The following is a 15,913-nucleotide window of genomic DNA, read 5'->3' on the forward strand; positions in this document are numbered from 1 at the left end:
AATACTTCTGTGAGCATAAGAAATGTGAGTATGCCTAGTATATGGTGACAGAAGATGGTTTGACTTTGGGTGGTGGGCACGCAGTGCAATATACTGATATTTTATTAAAAAAAATACACTTTAAACCTATACGACCCTGTTAAACAATGCCATCCCAACAAATTTAATAATTAAAAATATCCATAAATAAAAAGAAAGGTGAGTATGAGAGTGAAGTTAGAGGCTATAGTTATCATTCTCTGTTTCTGTTTATTCCAGGAATAAAGACTTCTTCCTATACTAGTATATCATAAATGGAAAGAGAAACAAAAAAGATAACTCCATAGTGTAGAAGAAGCATATAATGTAAATCTTGGGCAGACACCAGACATTTAGCTAGAATCTCTACACAAAACAGCATAGAAGCTTTAATGAGAAAGATACATTTAGTTCTATACATGTGAACAGTGAAAGGAATCAAAGGTAATTCATCCATGTGTATCTAGGCAAATGCTAGAACTGGATACTCTTGTCATTATTTAAATCTTTGTAGAATCGTGAAGCTTATTCAGTGCAGTAGCTTCAAGGGTCACTGTCATATAGATAACAATATGACCATAATGTCCCTGAAGATTTGCAACATTGTAGATTTGGTTATAAGCAGTTTTCCCTTTCTAACTATAAGTCAACTGCTGCCATCTTTTGTGGAATATTCAACTTAGTTTTTCCTTTATTGTTGGACTAGAAGCCCAGTGCACAAAATTTGTGCCTGGAGGGGGTGTGTGTCCCTCAGCCCAGCCTGCACCCTCTCCAATTTGGGACATCCCTCTCACAATCCAGGACTGCTGGCTCCTAACTGCTCGCCTGCCTGCCTGCCTGATGGCCCCTAACCCCTCTGCCTGCCAGCCTATGCCTCTAACTACTCCCCTGCCTGCCTGATGGTCCCCAAACCCCCTCTGCCTGCCAGCCTGATTACCCCTAACTTCTCCCCTGCCAGCCTGATTGCCCCCTATTTGCTCCCCTGCCAGCCTGATCACCCCTAACTGCTCCCCTGCTGGTCTGATCATCCCTAACTGCCTCTGCTTCGGCCTCTGCCACTGTGGCTTTGTCCGGAATGACATCCAGAAAGTTGTTTGGTCTAATTAGCATATTACGCTTTTATGAGTATAGATACTTTATTTTTCCTCAATGTTTGCTTATCAGAAACACTGGCTATGCATAGACAACTCTCTGCACTTTGAACACTTTCCTTGTTTTATATTCATAAAAGAAATATCAAGGTGGGAGAACCTTTTCATTTTTTAAAAAATATATCTTATGGATTTTTTACAGAGAGGAAGGGAAAGAGATAGAATGTTAGAAACATTAATGAGAGAGAAACATCGATCAGCTGCCTCCTGCACACCTCCTACTGGGGATGCACCCGCAACCAAGGTACATGCCCTTGACCGGAATCGAACCTGGGACCCTTCAGTCCGCAGGTTGATGCTCCATCCACTGAGCCAAACTGGTTATGGTGGGAGAACCTTTCAAATCTCCCCCCTCAATTCATGATGCTTTCTCTTTGATACAGAAAGCTGGTGAGTTAATAGACAGCTATTGCTTTCTCTAAGCACTTCTCTTTTTTAAGTGACTTATTATAAGGGAAAGGAAAGGCAGACAGATGTGACCACTGTTATATTTGACTCATTATCTTCTTAATTATGGGTTATGTAGAGACATTATATATAACTCATTCATTAGGGTGAAGTCATAGGGATATGCCACAGAGGGAAAGGTAGCATGCATTATAATTTTAATAGACTATGAATATTTACTAAATTTACAAAATATAAGTACAATTATTTTCTATCCAGGGGGAAAACTAAAATACATTGTAGTGTTTAGCAAAACTCTTACTATTTCCTACTGGCTGGAGATGCTAACAGATGCTTAGACAAAATGTATGCTTTAAGTTTAATTACCTAGATAATTGTCATAACAATTTAGTTGCTTTTCCTATTTAGATCTGTCCAAACAGATAATGTGCAATTAATGAGAATTAGCACTGCTAAATTATTGAGAACACGTGTAATAAAAATGCAGTGCCTTATGGTACAGATTAAACTGTTAAGCACTCAACCAGTAATTATCTCTCTGCAACAGACTGTGATAGAGACTGCAACATAGTTCTCTTCTAGGTTTTTCCAGGAGAGCAGTGCCTTCGAATGTAGGGACTGAGAAGGATATTCACAGTGGAGGGACCTGGTATAACTTCCTGAGAAAAGTTGGACTAAAGTTACCTTTAGAAACTTAACAGTAAAGCATACTCTTTTAGGCATAGAGTTCCATGAGTTTGATAAATTCATTGAGTCATATAACCAACCACCACCATCCAGATCCAGAGCATTTCCATCATTTACAGAAACTGCCTTGTGCTGTTTCTTTTTTTCAACCTCATTCCCTACTCCTACTCCCGGGCAATCACTGTACCTGGTTTTGCCTTTTTCAAGACATTATATAAATGGAATCTTATAGGTGTAACCTTTTAAGTATGGCTTCTTTCACTTACATTTCATACATTTAAAATGTACCCATATTATTTCTGATATCAATGGAAATTTTAGATGAATAGTACTTTATGTATGGACTAGAGGCCCAGTGCACAAAAATTTGTGCACTCGGTGCGGGGGGAGAGGTGGAGGGGAAGGTCACTCAGCCCGGCCTGTGCCCTCTCACAGTCTGGGACCCCTCGGGGGATGACCATCTGCTGGCTGAAGCCTGCTCCCCGGGGGATCAGGCCTAAGCTGGCAATCAGACATCCCTCTGGCAGCCCGGCAGCCCTCAGGGGATGTCCACTTGCCAGCGGGGAGCAGGCCTAAGCTGCAGTCAGACATCCTAAGCGCTGCTGAGGAGGTAGGAGAGGCTCCCACCACCACTGCTGTACTGGAAGTCATAAGCCTGTCTTATGGCTAAGCAGAGCTCCACCATGTGGGAGCTCACTGACCACCAGAGGGCAGCTCCTGCATTGAGCGTCTGCCCTCTGATGGTCAGTGTGTGTCATAGTGACCAGTCATTCCCAGTCCTTCTGCTGTTAGGGCCAGTTTGCATATTACCCTTTTACTATATAGGATAGAGGCCTGGTGCACAGGTGGGGGCCGGCTGGTTTGCCCTGAATGGTGTCCCGGATCAGGGTGGGGGTCCCGCTTGGGTGCCTGGCCAGCCTGGATGAGGGGCTGATTGCGGTTTTCAGGCTGCCTGCACCCCCTTCAGGGTGGGGGTCCCCACTGGGGTGCCTGGACAGCCTGGATGAGGGGCTGAAGGCTGTTTTCAGGCGGGCCAAGCCTGCAACTGAAGCTCCCAGTCTCTCCTTTTTTTCTTTTTTTTTTTTTATTCTGGGATTTATTTACCTTCTGTAATTGAAACGTTTTTGCGGCTCCAGCTCCTAGGCTGGCTGGCTGAAAGCAGGTATCTGGGGTTTGTTTAGCTTCTATAATTTTAACGTAGTTGCTTAGACTGGAGTTCAGAGCCTGGCTGTGGCAGGCGGGGAACCTTGGCTTCCTCCATCACTGGAGCAAGCAAGCCTCATGTTCGCTTCAGCTGCCTGGCTGCTGGCCGCCATCTTTGTTGGCAGTTAATTTGCATATCGCCCTGATTAGCCAATGGGAAGCATAGCGGAGGTATGGTTAATTACCATGTTTGTCTATTATTAGATAGGATATGCCAGAGTTCATTTATCCATTCACCAGTTGGAGGGCATATAATTTGTTCACAGTTTTTGATATTTGTCTCTGAATAAATCCAACATAAATATTTGCATGCAGATTTTTATGTTAATATAAGTTTTTATTTCTGCTGAATAAATATATATCAGTGAGATTGCTGGGTCATATTGTAAGTATATGTTTAACTTTATAAGAAATTGCCAGGCTGTTTTTTAAGTGATTGTACATTTTGCATTCCCACTGACATTTGTCAGAATTCCACTGTTCTCCTGCACCAAATACTATACTTTTGCCAGATTTATTGTTTGTTTTGTTTCTGTTTTCACTATTCTAATAGGTATTAAGATATCTCTTTGTGTTTTTAATTTGCATTTCTCTAATGACAAATTATGTTATGACTTCTGCCATTTTATTAAGGGTATTTACATCTCTTAACGTAATATGATGGTTAATGTGGTTGGATTTCAATTTATCATCTTGCTATTTTGCTTCATATTTTTCCTATCTGTTCTTTGTTTCCATTTTTCTCATTGTCTGCCTTCTTTTGTGTACATTGAGTAGTCTTATACTTTCATTTTATCTTTTGTGGGTTTATTATCTATAACTCTTTAAAATTTATTTTAGAGGGTTTTTGGGGAGATCTCTATTATAATCTTTAGTTTATTGCCGTCTACCTTTAAATGAATGCTACCACTTACCATATAACGTAAAAACTGTATATAATATAATTCCACTTTTTTCATTCTAGATTTTGTTTTTATGTTGGCATACATTTTTCTTGTACATATGCTAAAAAATTTCAAAATGCAATGTATCATATTTTTAAAGAGTAAGACTATTAAAATATTATAAATAATTAGGGAAACTCATATATTTATTCACTTTGTTATCATTTCTGGTGTACTTCTAAACCTTATGTGGATGTATACTTTTATGTGGTACAATTTATATTTTGACTAAAGGAGTTCCTTTAAGATTTTTTGTAGTATGGGTCTGCTGGTTGTTATTATTTTTTTTTCAATGCCTTCTTTTAAAAGATAATTTACCTAGTTATAGAATTCTAGTTTGACAGATTTTTTTTTTACTTTGACATTAAAGATGTTGCTGTGCTGTCTTCTACCATGGATTTATCCAATTGAGAAATTTGTTACTATCATTCCTTTGTTCCTATAAAGAAAATACTCCCCACCCCCCACCCCCCCGCCCGGCTAGTTTTAAGATTTTTCTCATCACTGATATTAAAGAGTTTGATTATGTGACATGTAATTTTATTCATACCTCTTGTGTTTTGAGTTTTTGACCTTCTTGGGTCTATGATCTTATAGATTTCATCAAGTTTTATTAAAATTTGTAATTATTTTTTGAAATATATTTTTCTGTGCCCTTTCTTTCTCCTCTCCCTTTGGTGACTATTTCAAGTTTATTAGGCTGCTTGAAATTATCGCACAGCTCACTTATGGTCTGTTAATTTTTAAATTTGATTCCTCTTTTGCTTCCTTTTGAATATATTTTGTTGCTATGTCTTTAAGACCACTATTCTTTTCTTCTAGAATGTCTAATCAGACATGAATCTCATCCAGGGTACTTTTCATATCAGACATTATAGTTTCACCTCTAGAAGTTGGATTTGGGTTGATTTTTTAATCTTTTATGTCTCTACTTAACTATTTGAATGCGTGGAATACAGTTATAATAATTCTTTTAATGTCTTTGCCTGTTGATTCTTATATCTGTGCTAGTTTTGGGTTAGTTTCAATTGATTGACCATCATGTGGGTCCATTTTCTTGCTCCTTTGCATGCTTGGTAATTCTAATATTATATTATAAACTAGAGGCCTGATGCATAAAATTCATGCATCGGGGGAGAGGGGCTCCCTCATCCCGGCCTGCACCCTCTCCAATCCGGGACCCCTTGCAGCAGTCAGACATCCCTCTCACAATACGGGACCACTGGTTCCTAACCGTTCACCTGCCTGCCGGCCTGATCTCCCCTGCTAGCCTGATCCCCATAACTGCTCTCCCCTGCCAGCCTGATCCTCCTAACTGCTCTCCCCTGCTCGCCTGATCCCCATAACTACTCTCCCCTGCCAGCCTGATTGCCCTAACTGCTTTCCCCTGCTGGCCTGATCCCCCTGACTGCTCTCCCCTGCTGGCCTGATCCCCATATTTGCTCTCCCCTGCCAGCCTGATTGCCCCTAGCCACCTCTGCCTTGGCCCCGCCATCATGGCTTTGTCCAGAAGGACATCCAGAAGGTCGTCTGGAAGATGTCTGGTCTAATTAGCATATTACCCTTTTATAAGTATAGGTATGTGAATAGCAGAATCACTTAATGGCAGAGGTAATTTATCCATTAGTAAGTTTAATGACATACTTGTCCTACTATGGCAAGTTAAGAAATGAGGTGGAGCCCTGGATGGGTGGCTCAGTTCGTTGGAGTGTCATCTTATACAAGAAATGGTTGCAGGTTTGATTACTGGCCAAGGCACATACCTAAGTTGTGGTTCAAAGCCTAATCAGGGCACATACTGGAGATAAATGATCACTGTTTCTATCTCACATTTATGTTTCTCTCTCTCTCTCTCTCTTGCTCTTGCTCTCTCTCTCTTTCTCTCATCTTAAAACCATTAAAAAAACATAATCACATGAGAATTTTTAAAGAAATGAGATGGAGGGAGATCCAGAACACTGAAGGCACATTCAGTGAATAAGGGATGTAGCAGAATAAATAATTGATATAAGTATAGATAAATTTGGGTGGGGTAATGATAAAATCATTCCTCTACTTAATTCTTAATAATGGAGAAAGGATGAATCTGATTTTTCAATTATATTCTGCTCTCTAATTTATAAAAATAAAAGTGTAATTTGCTAATTAGACCAGACATCCTTCCGGACAACCTTCCAGATGAAGCCGGGGCTGTAAGGGAAGCCCAGGTCCCGGGTGCCTGTCGGCGGCCAGAGGGAAGCCCAGGTCCTGGTGCCAGAGGGAAGCCAGTGTCAGCAGTTGGGGGAAGAAAGGCCTACTCTTGCAAGAATTTCGTGCATTGGGCCTCTAGTAATGTAATAAAAAGATATTTTTGCTAAATCTAAAAAACCTTATGAGATTAAGGTACTATCATTTTACACTTACTGCAATATTATCTATGATAATAAAAGCAAAATATGCAAATCGACCAAACGGCTGAATAGTGGAATGACTGTCCGGACGTCCTTCTAGACGACCTTACAGATGATCTTTCAGATGAAGCTGGGTCTGCAGCCATGGGATCGAGGCAGCTGCCAGGACTGTGAGGGAGGGATCGAGGCTGTGAAGGCCTACTCTTGGATGAATTTCATGCATCGGGCCTCTAGTTAATAATAAAGTTTTAACATATATTTATTATTTTAAATGTAAAATACTGTAGTATTGTATATCAGGTTTTATAATTAGATATGAATGTCTATATTTTATCATTTTCAAATATATTAGCAGAAATAGAAAATAGGTTTATTTAAAAATTGAATAATTTAACCTACCTGTTGAATATTTTAAAACTTTATTCAATGATGTCTTAACCAAGCTAGTAGAAGACTGGGAGCAATGTGTCTCTTGAACTAGATAAGTGCAAATGACCATTTAAGGTGAACTACCAGCACCTATGAAGTTGAATGACCCCATTTTCCTTGACTAAGTTCTGTTGCTGATACAGAAAATTTGTATTTATTGCTACCATTTTTTTTCTTTAGCTACTTTTCTGAACCTTTGCCAATCTTGTCTTATTCTAGTTAATTACTTTTTTTTTAAGGTTTTCAAGGTATTAGCAAGAAGATAACTACACAAGATGCCTGATTTACTTGACTTCTCAGAAATCTTCAAATGCCAACTACACAATCTCTCCAAAATATAGAATACTTTACACATTATTTCCATTTTAGTAGGTGGCGAAAATAATTGATTAAATCATATTGCAACATTTGTCTATGCTTTTCAACCTAACTCTTCCATAGTGACTATCAATGATGCAAGAGGTGGCCTGACTACTGAGATGAGTTCAGGTTTCAGTTATTCAATTATTTGAGTATCCAACAATATCTACAACACATTGTAAATATTCCAATGAAGCAGCAAAGAGAGAAGTGGAAACACACAGAATCTCACCCCCGCCCCATGTGTCTACTTTATCCCAGTCTAGCCCAATAAGAGAGTGGAAACCATGATGTAGGCATGTTCCAATGCCCTGCATTTGGAGAAGTAGTTGGTTATAGGCATGACATACCCTAATATTTATGAGAAGAAAATAAACTTTGTAATTTTACCAAGAGTTTTTATTTCTTTCTCTTTCTCTCTTACAGACCACCACTCTGCATGTACGATATTGTACTTAAAGAAAATGAGGAGGTATTTCTCAATCCATGCACCTGTATAGCAGAGGAAATATAGCATGCCTTCTTCAATCAATTGTAACAACTTGTTTGTGAAGTAAAGAAGTTGTAATGGGAACAGTGTAATCAGTATTTCTTTTAGAATGTACTGTTCAATCTGGGATTCAGATATTTCTACTTCTTAAAAATGCATATGGCAAAGCATTCTGAATATATTTTAAAAGCTGTTTATTTCTGTGTACATCAATCAACTGTTTATCATCTAATTTTCCCTTAATTGCTTATCCTATATAATAAAAGCCTAATATGCTGAGTGCCTGAGCATCTGGTCATCCATTCAACCAATTGAAGTGTAATCTACACTAATAAAAGAGAAACATGGTAATTGGTGTACGACCGCTACCCTTTTCATTGGCTAATCAGCAAGATATGCAAATTAACTGTCAGCCAAGATGGCGGCCGGCAGCCAGGCAGCTTGAAACTAACATGAGGCTTGCTTGCCTCAGTGACAGAGGAAACCAATGTTCCCCGCCTGCGGCTGCAGGCCTCTGAGCCTGCAGTTTCAAACATTGTAACAAATACCGCCGGACTTCAGCCAGCAGATTCGCAACATTGTATGCAAAGGCCAGAAACCTACTTTCAGGAGCGGTGGCCTAAGAGCTGGAGCCAAGCCTCAGAGCTAAAGCTGGCCCAGAATAAAAAAAAAAAAGAAAAAAGGAAAAAAGGAGCGGTTGGAAGCTTCAGTCGCCCCCAGCCTGAAAACAGCCCTCAGCCCCTTACCCAGACGGGCCAGGCACCCCAGTGGGGACCCCCACCCTGAAGGGTGTGTGACCAGCTGCAAACAGCCATCATCCCCTCACCCAGGCTGGCCAGGCACCCCAGTGGGGACCCCCACCCTGATCCAGGACACCCTTCAGGGCAAACCAGCCGGTCCCACCCATGCACCAGGCCTCTACCCTATATAGTAAAAGGGTAATATGCCCCCCAGCACTGGGATCAGCGTGACAGGGGGCAGCGCCCAAACCCCCTGATCACCCTGCGGCTCTGTGTGTGACAGGGGGTGGGGCCCCAACCCCCTGAGCAGCCCTGCTCTGTGCCTGATAGGGGGGAGCTCCCCAACCCCCCCCCCCGCCACGGGCCCTGCTCTGTGTGTGATGGGGTAGAGCCATAACCTCCCCATCGGCCCTGCCCTGAGTGTGAGAGTGGCAGTGCCCCAACACCCTGATCGGCCCTGCTCTGTGGGTGATAGAGGGCAGTGCCCCAACCCCCTGATGGGCCCTGCTCTGTGTGTGACAGGGGCAGCGCCCCAACCCCGATTGGCCCTGCTCTGTGCGTGACAGGGGGTGGCGCCACAACCTCCCCATTGACCCTGCCTTGAGTGTGACAGGGGACGGTGCCCCAACCCCCCTATTGGCCCTACCCTGAGCGTGACAGGGTGGCATCACAACCTCCCAATCTGCCCTGCTCTGTGCATGACGGGGCGGCACCCCAACTCCCCAATCGGCCCTGCTCTGAGCCGGACCAGGGGCTGCACCTAGGGTTTGGGCCTGCCCTCTGCCACCCGGGAGCAGGCCTAAGCCAGCAGGTCGTTATCTCCCAAGGGGTCCCAGACTGCGAGCGGGCACAGGCTGGGCTGAGGGACCACCCCCTCCCCCCCGAGTGCACAAATTTTTGTGCACCGGGCCTCTAGTATATTAATGATATGCTAAGCTCCGCTCAACCGTTCACCATGATGTGCACTGACCACCAGGGGACAGTCAACCGGTCAACCAGTTACTATAATGTGCACTGGCTGACGGGGGGCAGATGCTCTGACTGGTAGGTTAGCTTGCTGCTGGGGTCCGGCTGGCCCCACCCCTGATTGGTCCCCCTCACGGGACCCCACCCATGCATGAATTTGTGCACCAGGATTCTAGTTAATAGATAATATGTCATTAGAATAAAGAGAAACATTCTTCCAATACACAGTCTAAACATTCTCCACTTCTCAAACTGCAGTGGTAAAATAAATGAATATTTTTAAATTGTAAATTTGTCACTTGAATAAGTCACTAGTATTAATGCAAATCTTATAAACACAAATACACCTTCTGTTTAGTGGTCTATTTAGAATTTTTATGATGCTTTGTACATCAAGATTTTGTTGCTATGGAGCATAATAATCTATGGGTCCATAATATTTAAGGCCAAATCTTAGGCCCACTACTACTGATGGTGTTATCATAAGTAATTAAATTTACCTCACCATGTTTCAGTCACCTAAGAATTTTTGTGAAGATTGATTCAATACTTTGACTAGTATCTGCTTATAATGATAATAATAAAAATGATAGCTAACACATAAATTACTATATTCCTATTCATTTAATTGTTACAAAAATCCTATGTGATTGGCCTTGTTATCTCCACTGATAAAGAAATTGAGGCACAGAAATGTTAACTAACTTACCCAGGATCATAAACAAAACCAGAATTGTAAGCTAAAAAGTGTGGGTCATGTGTCCATATTATTAAACCCTATAATATGTGTTTCTCCACAGTTTAATATATGTTAGTAGCTATATTTACAAGTATTACTTTCAGAGTAAATAACGTAAATGTCCTTGGCATTGTCCTTTTTACCTGTTCAGTCCAGGAATTCCTGGCCTCAGGTCTCTCACTTATGTGTGAATGCTCCCAAGGTTTCTTTTATGTATGTTTTAAACCAATCTACAACTTAGTCTCTAAGCTTCTGAATTCCTCCTTTATTAAGGGGAATTGCTGGGGCTGCCTTAACAAACTACCACAGAAGCAGTGGCCCAAACAACATATATTTTCTCAAGTTCTGTAGGCTAGAAGTCTAAGACAGGTGTCATCAGGTTTGGTTTTCTCTAAGGCCTCTTTCCTTGAGTTGCAGATAGCCATCCTTTTAAAAAATAATTTGCTTTTATTGATTTTTAGAGAGAGGAAGGGAGAGAGAGATAGAAGTGTTGATGAGAAAGAAACATCAACATCAATCGGTTGCCTCCTGCACACTCCCTGCTTGGGATCGAGCCTGCAACAGGGCATGTGTCCTGATCAGGAATCAAACCAGTGACCTTTTGGTGCAAGAGTGGAGCTCAACCACGGAGCCACACAGGCTGGGCAATAGCCACTATCTTGCTGTCTTCTCATGGTCTTTCCTTTGTGCATGCTGTCTCTAAATTTCCTCTTATAAGGACACCAGTCAGATTCAAGTAGGGCCCACCTCAATGAATTCATTTTAATTTAGTCACCTCTAAAGGCCCTATCTCCAAATACAGTCACATTCAGAGATACTAAGGGTTAGGAATTTAGCATATGAATTTGGGGAGGGGTCATAGTTCAGCTCATAATACCTTTTATGACTCATTGGCAATGCTGCCGGCACCTCTACTGTCTGACAGTCATTGAAAAGAGCTCCTTCAGTTTTTACTACAGCCATTCACCCCAGGCCTCCGGCTCCAGACCACAGAGACACGTTCTCTCTCACCTCTGTCACTTAGGCATTTTCTCACACATTTCCCACATTCTTAAACAAAACCAGGAAATGTTAGGTAGTTTCACTTTTCCAATCCCTTCCCACCCAATTTCTTGGCAAATATCCCCAGAAATGTTTGAATCTCAGTCAGTTACATTAATTACATATAAAATGAAAAAAAAAAGCATTATACGTATGTCACCAGTAGCCGAAATCCTGCTTTAGTCTTGGTTGCGTTGGGCCTCTTGATGACAGAGAATCAGTAGCCAACTTGTCTTCCAACATATTCAATGACTCCATAACCCTCATCATAAAGGTTCTTTGACATGGGTGATAGAAGCTTTCAAGGAGAACTCGAAGATATAACCTTATAAAGTGTTGTTAGGTTTTCGGTATCCTAATTCTTTACACTTTTATTTTGTTTGTCTGTTTTTTCAAGGTAAAAGTTAACAAGGGAAGGAAGCCTTGGGACTTGTCTTGGTGGTGAGGGAAATAAACTCTGACGCTCAAGTTTATAATCTTCTAGGAATATTTTAATCATATTTATTTTTTTGAAATTTGTGGAGATCATAGATCAAAAATAGAAGAAGAAAAATATGTACTTTCCAGAGGCCCATAAAGAAGTACAGATGTTCTATAGCAGTGATGGCGAACCTATGACACGTGTGTCAGAGGTGACACGCAAACTCATTTTGGGTGACATGCATCGACAGACACAGAAAATTGCATAATTCAAATATTTGTCTCTCGCAAAGGCCAGAGTTGGGCATCACTCGAGTAATATTATTACTCACGTTACTCATGATCAATAATGCAATTCTAAAACCGGATGTAAACATGTACATTGGTGTTGCGTAGCAAAGATACATAGTGAAAACATCCAAGATATATTGTTCCAATATTGACATTAATATAAAAAGGTTAAGAATTGCACTATAAAGAGATTAATCTTTACTCATGACATTTTATTTGTACTTGAGTGACAAAATGCCCAATTCTGGAAACGGCCTCGTTATTGTCAACATGTGCCTCGGGTAAGCTTCCCGTGCATTCGGGTGCATTTGGCAAACAGACGCACTTGATCGCCATGTTCGTTAGGAGACAGGAGTGGGAGGGTTAGAAGAAAAAGATATACAGTGCAACAATGCTCGATGAGACATTCTGCGTGTCGGATAATTGATTACAGCACCAGATATTTGTTGGTTATACATACTATCTTTGAATTGTTTTGCACCAGGAGTCAGTGCAACAACACTGCAAAAAGTTAATAGGTAAGAAACCTATCAACCTTTTATAAAAAAAAAAAAAACACGCCGTGATTTATATTTATTTTTGCAGCCTTGAGATAGAGAATCAAAAAAAATAAAAAAGCAAGATTGAATGATAAAGGAAATGGAAGTAGCAGTAGCCAACCCTTTCAAGACATATGGACCAAGATGTACAGGATTGTCGACAGAAACAGCAGATCATTGTGCATACTGTGTAATGAAACAGTAGTAAGCAGAACGTGGAATGTAAAGAGACATTTTGAAACTAATCATTGTCAGCTCTTGAAAAAAGTATCAATGAAAGGAAGGAATACATTTCTAGGCAGCTACACCTCTATAAAAGTCAATCAAATTCCATCATTAAATTTGTAAGATGCTCTACAAATTTAGCATCAGCAAGTTACTGTATTGCTCACTCCATAGCTCAGCATGGAAAAGCCTTCAGTGACGGAGAATTTATTAAGAAAACATTTCTAAAATGTGCACCAGCTCTATTTCACAATATGAAAATAAAGATGATATTATTAAAAGAATTTCTGAGTTACCACTCAGTAGAAATATTATCAAAGACAGAATAATAGATCTTAACAAAAACGTACAACATCAATTAAAAAAAAGACTTAAATAGTTGTAAATATTTTTCGATTTCTCTTGATGAAACTGATGTCACATCAAATGCTCGGTTGGCCATTATTGCTAGATATTCTGATGGTCTCACAATGAGAGACGAGTTGATAAACTAAGAATCAGTGCCAATAAGTACATCAGGAAACAAAATATGTAAGGTTGTTATAAAAACATTCAGTAACCTAAACATTGATATCTCTAAAATTATGTCAGTCATGACAGATGGGGCACCAAATATGGTGGGAAAAAATGTGGGATTCCTAAAATTGTTTATGGAAGCTATTAGACATCCACTTGTACCTTTTCATTGCATTATCCATCAGGAGGTGTTGTGTGCCAAATCGGAATTCTCAGAATTGAATGATTTAATGTCAGTTGTAACAAAAATTGTGAATTTTATAGCTTCTCGACCCCTTCACAAGAGAGAATTTTCTGCACTTTTACAGGAAGTTGATTCAACCTATAGTGGTCTACTGATGTTCAATAATGGGAGATGGCTGAGTCGATGTAAAGTACTTGAGCGATTTGTGGAGTGCTTTGAAGAAATTACGGTATTTATTGAGAATAAGGATCTGGCAAACTTTCCTCAGATCAATGATCAGAAGTGGGTTAGCAATTTGATGTTTTTTACACATCTTTCTGTTCATATGAATGAACTGAACTTAAAATTACAAGGTTTTGGGAAAAGTATTGATGTTATGTTTGGATACATCAAATCTTTTGAAAGTAAACAAAATTTTCAAGCGAGATATTGAAGCTAAAACTTGTAAATATTTTTCTCGGATAAAAAATGTATTTTGAGAAGGTCACTACAACGAGTGTAATGGAGTCCATACTTATGTACCAGAAAATAGTAACACGTTATTTGAACAGTTCAGTGAAAGATTCAACCAATTTAGAAGCCTAGAACAGGCCATTAAAATAATTAAGTATCCAGATGTAGTTGTTTCCAGTACTTTGGAATTAAAGGATTTCCAATGGATGCAAATTGATGATTTAGAGATGCAACTTGCAGATTTTCAAGGTAGCATTTGGAGTCATGTGTTTGTCGACTTAAGGTCGAAACTTGAAAATCTGGAACGAAATTGTTTGAATAGTGAAGAAGAGTGCACTATGAACAAGAAATTTTGAGTGCTTGGAACAGAGTACCTGACACTTTTAGCGACATAAAAAAATCTAGCAATGGCTTTGCTAGCAATTTTTTCATCAACGTATTTTTGTGAGACTTTGTTCTCAGCATTAAATAATATTAAAACGAACAAAAGAAACCGGCTAACAAATGAAGTTAGTGGCGCTTGCTTGGCCTTGATGTACACCAAGTATGAACCTGCAATCAAAGAATTAGCAGACAAACTTCAGCACCAAAAAAGTCATTAATTTCTAGTTTTCATACCATTTGATTATCATTGGTTTTATTATTATTTTTTCCTAAATGTACATTGTTTTTGTTCATTTTATACATTTTTTGGTTGATTTTTCTTTGTTAAATGGCATTTAAATATATAAAATAAATATCAAAAATATAAATTTTTTTTTTTACTATGGTTGCAAATATAAAAAAAAATTATGAATATTTCTATATGTGACACGGCACCAGAGTTAAGTTAGGATTTTTCAAAATTTTGACACGCCGAGCTCAAAAGGTTCACCATCACTCTTCTATAGCAATTATCTGGTCAACAAAGAGAACAAATAACTCTTATTCGCAAAATATGTTACGCCAGGCTGCTTTGAAGACATGAAGTTTTGCATCAGATACAAAGAAAGCGGAGAAATGAGGTGTTTAAAACCTTTAACCTTAAGAATGTCTACTTGGCACAGGTCACAGCATCAACTCAACACGGTCTTTCAAAGTTCCCTCACAAATGCAGCTTGAAGATTTTAGGTCAAGATAACAGAGTGGGCAAATGCTGTGCTCATCTCCTCGCATGACCACATTGAAATTACAACTAAATTATAAAACAGCCACCCATGAGAACCATGTGAAGATTGGCTGAACAGAACTATAACTAAGGATATAAGGAATAAGCAATGTCGAGATTGGTAAGGAAGGACGGAGATGTGAATCAGGCAGGTCCCACATCCACGTGCAGTGTTTGAGAATCAGGAGGCATATTTTGGCTGCACATGTGCCCACTGAGGAGAAAGGGGTAGCAGTCCCAAACTGGGTTCCCTAGCCTGGAGTACCAGTGTGAGAAATAGAATTCCCCCAAACAGTTGGCCGTGAAAGCCAGCAGGGTCTCCATCCAGGTGAGACAGGGCTGCTGTGAACCCAGGTCTCTACAAACACTAGCCCTAAACTCTAGAGAAAGAGCAGCAGCTCAAAAAAGCCTGGGACAGGAGAGGAACTGAATTGTCTGGCTTCAGGGTGAGGGCTGGAGGGGCAGCTCTCTCTGAACTAAAGTGCTGGCAAGTGCCATTGTTTTTGTTGACCCCTCCCACACAGCTGGCAAGTACAAGTAAACACCAAATCTGATTCTCCATTAATCTGGTT

At 40.2% G+C, this 15,913-nt stretch overlaps 1 protein-coding gene across 1 annotated transcript in view; it reads left to right on the forward strand.

Annotated features, from left to right (window-relative positions):
• The window catches only part of LIPI (lipase I), a 67,936-nt gene extending 59,832 nt beyond the window's left edge, over positions 1–8,104 (forward strand). The window contains exon 10 of the mRNA XM_036348502.1: positions 8,017–8,104. Within this exon, the coding sequence (XP_036204395.1) occupies positions 8,017–8,104 (88 nt within the window). The remainder of the gene's footprint in view (positions 1–8,016) is intronic.
• Positions 8,105–15,913: the final 7,809 nt, after the last annotated feature.

Source organism: Myotis myotis, unplaced genomic scaffold, assembly GCF_014108235.1.
Source record: "Myotis myotis isolate mMyoMyo1 unplaced genomic scaffold, mMyoMyo1.p scaffold_m19_p_2, whole genome shotgun sequence".
NCBI lineage: Eukaryota > Metazoa > Chordata > Mammalia > Chiroptera > Vespertilionidae > Myotis > Myotis myotis.